The sequence below is a fragment of the Pterocles gutturalis genome, unplaced genomic scaffold (assembly GCF_000699245.1).
Source record: "Pterocles gutturalis isolate BGI_N339 unplaced genomic scaffold, ASM69924v1 scaffold21851, whole genome shotgun sequence".
NCBI classification, from domain to species: Eukaryota; Metazoa; Chordata; class Aves; order Pterocliformes; family Pteroclidae; genus Pterocles; species Pterocles gutturalis.
This window is the reverse complement of record NW_010103628.1, coordinates 2,623-6,865: the sequence shown is the minus strand read 5'-3', so window position 1 is coordinate 6,865 and position 4,243 is coordinate 2,623. Positions and strand designations below refer to the sequence as shown.

General features: G+C 53.4%; 1 protein-coding gene across 1 annotated transcript in view; it reads left to right on the top strand.

Annotated features, from left to right (window-relative positions):
- PIP5K1C (phosphatidylinositol-4-phosphate 5-kinase, type I, gamma) overlaps positions 1-3,433 on the top strand; it is a gene marked incomplete at its 5' end in the record, with an annotated part of 21,411 nt that extends 17,978 nt beyond the window's left edge. Inside the window, 2 exons of the mRNA XM_010086784.1 lie at positions 2,517-2,600; positions 3,021-3,433. Of these exons, the coding sequence (XP_010085086.1) occupies positions 2,517-2,600; positions 3,021-3,023 (87 nt within the window). The remainder of the gene's footprint in view (positions 1-2,516; positions 2,601-3,020) is intronic.
- Between the last annotated feature and the right edge of the window lie 810 nt (positions 3,434-4,243).

Below are 4,243 nucleotides of genomic sequence, written 5' to 3'. Positions count from 1 at the left end.
TCCTACCCGCTGATCCGCGCAGGCCTGGAGTTGCCCAACCCCTTGTTTTTTGCTTTCTCTTTCATCCTCTCTTTCACATCATCCTTTTTTCCTTTGTTTCCTTTCTCATTTCACTTGCCCTGGGGCCATCCAGTTCACAGATGGGAGGTACTGGATTTACTCTCCCCGCCAGCGCAGACTCCGAACCACCTCGCTTTCCTCTGGGATTGTAAGTGACCGTGCTAGCACGTAGGGGAGCAGAGCTGCAGCTTTGAAACACTGGGGCCAGCACTCCATTGCCCTTGGATGCTGTGGCTCTGTATTGTGTGGCCATTAGAAACCAACCCAGCAGAAACCGGGAACGCATATCGAAATCACAGAAATGGATCTTCCTGTAGGGTCTTGCAGGAACTTCTTGCAGCATGCTCTGCCTTGCTTTTCTGCAGGCTGGTGACACAGCTCCTGCCGTGGGGTGGGCTGCAGTATCACCCAGCCCTTGGACAAACTTGCAAGCACTAGACCTGGCCAGAGAGGCACCCAAGCCTTTGTAGGTGGTGTTAGGCTCGGCTCCCTTGGCCCAGGAAGCCAGACGGGGTTCCAAAGAGAACATTAAGATATTTTGAAGCTGCTAATAATCCAGTTACAAATACAACCTTTTAGGCTTGTGACTGGTTGTCTTTCTGGTGGCTGGGATGGTGAGCAGCTCATAAAGGCAGATGAGTCAGGAGATGCTGCTGGGTTAGGGATGGTTTCTGCTCTCCAGCCCTTCTCAGCATCAGCAGTGTGCCCTCTCCTCACTGCAGGTGTTCTGTGAGCAGTGAGGGTTTTCCTTTCCTTTTTGAAAGATGCAGGGAGACAGCTGAGCATTTAGGGGCTGAATCCAGAGCTCAGACTGCTCTGGGTTTTAGTATTTCCTTTCTCAGGCTTTGGGAGAGCTGATGTCCTCAGAGGGTAATGGCAGTGCTGTCAGAGCCTTGTATTGCATGAGCATGTGTATAGCGTGGTCCTTACAGAGCCTGCCTTTTTGGTACCAGGCAGGGTGCGTGGGGAAGCAGGGGCAGTAACATGCTCCTGGCCTTGGCTGATGGCATGAGGCAAGTGCTGCACCTATGTGGGCAAACAGGCAATCCTTCCCAGCAGCTCCTCCTGCCCCCTTGGCTGGGTTTGGCTGCCCCAGCACTGGCAGGGTTAATACCAAGCACCGGATGCTTCTTTATCTCCCCGCTGGGTTTCCAGCTGCCTGCATACATCTGAGATCCTAAAAGGCTCTGAAGGAGGCTAGCTGGAGCATGTGGTTCAGGCAGGAGGGATGAAAAACAGGATGTGGGGCAGTGTTTATGCCGTGTTGAGCTTTCCTGCACCTCTAGCAGAGCCCTGTAAGAAGCTCCAGGCAAGAGGCTCTCTTCCTTCCTCCCAGTTAGCGGTCTCTGCTAATGTAGCTGCAATTACTGATGGGGTTCAGCATGCGGAGCCCAGTGCTTCAAAGCTCCTCTGGCTTCTTGTAGTTTCTTGTACATCGTAGACTGTGACACTCAGTTCCCAGGCTGGGAACACCCCCAGGCTTCTTACAAGTACCCCGTTCCCTTTCTCTTCCTTTGCAAACCCCAGCCTGAGCCAAAGGAGACAGTTTCCTCTCTGGGAGCACCTCTGGAGCCAAAAGAGCCCATTTGCAGTGGAAGTGGGTCCCCCCTGAGAACACTGGGAGCAGACACCAGCCCTTGAGTCTGCCTGGGCTTCTCTGTGCTGTGTCGGCAGCAGAAGCGTGTTTTGTCACACTGGTGCCCAGTGCTGTGATAACCAGTTTCCCCAACGCACATCCCCTTCCCCCTCATTCATTCCAAGATACAGTTGTGTTTTGCCTCCTTTGTCGTACTTGTTCCCATCACTGTCTCCAAGACTCTCAGCGATAATTGTTTCCTTTCTGTGGCCACCATCCACCATGGTCTAACCCACCCATCTGCTGCCTCGCTTGGCCTGCAGGGAAGGGGGAAGGCACAGCAAACCAGAGCGAGTTTCACTGTGACAGCCCTCCTGGACACCAGAGATGCCATCTTGTAGCGTGCACAGGGCTCAGGAAACGGGAGGTTGGGAGCTGGGAATGGGTAGCAGGAACCGAGAGCTCTGTCTCTGCCCTTGGGTAAGTCACTTCCCATGTCTCTCGGTTTCTCTGGAGCCAGGGTGATGGCAGGGAGCTGAGGTTTCTCTGGCATCTCAAAAGCTCTAAAAATCTGTCCCTGCAAGAGGAGAGGTTGTGCCATCCCCACTGCAGCTGGAGCAGGGTCCAATGTCAGCTGCTGGTGGCCTGGCCCATGTCCCAGCTGGTAGGGAGCAGGTATGTACTGAGGATGAGGAAGGCTCCTCTGCTGAGAGCTGGCACTCAGCTCAGTTCTCTCCCTCCAGGTGGACAGCTGTTCTTACTGTATGGTTTCCTACTCTTTTTATTTTCTCCTTTTATTTTTTTCCTCTTCTCTCCTTTGCTCCCTGCTCTGCTGCTGCTCTCCTTGCATTCTCCCCGCCGTCTCTGGCCACTCTGGCAGCCGACAGACGAGAGGAGTTGGGTTTACTCCCCGCTTCACTATAGCGCTCAACTCCACTCTGTCTCCGATGAGGAGAGCGATACAGTAAGTGTACAAGAAACGTGTGCTGGGTGCCTGGTGGGTCGAGGTTGGAGCTTGCGCTCCCTTTGCAAGGTCAGCTTGCAGCGAGAGCTGCTGTGGCCTCTGCGCAGCATGGGGCTCTTGCATGGCCGCAGCAGAGCCCTGCCGCATCGCGGATCAGCTCTGGCACCAGGCGAGACCTCCTGCGCTGACAGAGACCTGGGCTGCTCAGGAAGGGTTGTGGCTTGTTCCGAATCACTTGGTGCAGCGAAAGCTTTGCGGAGCTCAAGTTCTCCAGTCATGTTGTTGTTACTGGAGGATGCAAAATAAACAGCCTTCTCTCTTCACGCTCATTTTGACTCTGGGGAGTTGGCTGGGCTCGGACCTAACTGAAGGCAGGGTGGATGCTTGGGTGTTGACGCTCTTTTTCTCTGCCTCTTGCAGTAATCTCTATGCAGACACAGAAGCCCCAGAGAGCAGCGATTCCCTCTGCAGGTTGATGTGTTCCCTTTTCGTTGATGCAGCCGTTCCAGTGGGATGGGGAAGAGCTTGCTGACACCAGTACTGCTGCACTGCAGGATCCCGGGCACTGCATTTCAGAACGGAGCAAAACTATAACCGTGTATTTCTACTTATCCCAGACGTGGGCAGCAAAGGAAGCCACCCACTCACCCGCAGCTCCCAACGGAGACATCCAGCTGGGTGTAGAGAATCCTGGGTAGTAACACAGTGTTTTCCAGACGTGCACTACCGTAGCTACCTATCCATGTGTGATACTGTGAACCTTTTTAATTTTTTAATCATGTATTTATTTCTTTTATCTTTGCACAGAGACAGCACCAATGTGCTTTTTTAAACGTTTAGTTTACTGCACTTTTTTTTTTTGTTGTTGTTGTCATATATTTGTGCATCAGAAAGGAGTGTGACACCTCACTGGAGAATTGGTAGGAGCACGTTGCTGGGGAGAGCAGGGACCAGAGTGGCTTCATTTGAGGTAGCAGCGTGGTCTAACCAGCTGGTGGAGTCAGGAGGCTTAAGGCTGTCCAGACTCTGCCACGGTTTTGCCAAGTGACCTAAGGCAAGTCACTTAACCACTCTGTGCCTCAGTTTCCCCTGTGCTAATGGGTGTACAGTACCCACTTCCGTTAAAGCACTTAAACCCTGGGATGAAAGGTGCTATGTAAATGCAATGTATTAAAGGCCATTGGATAGAGTTGCTCCCATGTTACAGCAGTCCAAAGTAGCCATGCCAATTGACTCGGATTCACAAATCGCCAGTGACTTCATCTGTAACACTGTGCGGGGGAAGCAAACGATTCCTGGCGACAGCGATGTGCTCACCTCAGCTCTCCTCCGGACGTCGCAATGGGTTCTGCCTTCACCACATGCTGCACTGCTGTGTCACCTCGTCCCTCCGTGCTTGGAGTCCACGCTTCGGCTACCAGCTGCCGCACTGCCGCCTGCTCCAGACACACAGGCATGGACAGAGGAGAACTGTGCACCTCCAGGGACCAGCTGTGCTGGAATGCGAGTTCCCCAGTCTGCCTGGCCCCAAGTGCGGCTTGTCTGGACACTGGGTCTTACTGGAGCCACTTAGCACCTCGCATGCTCATGGGTGTATCCGACAGCCCGGTACTTGGGGGGTCATGAATGTTGGGTTCACACGT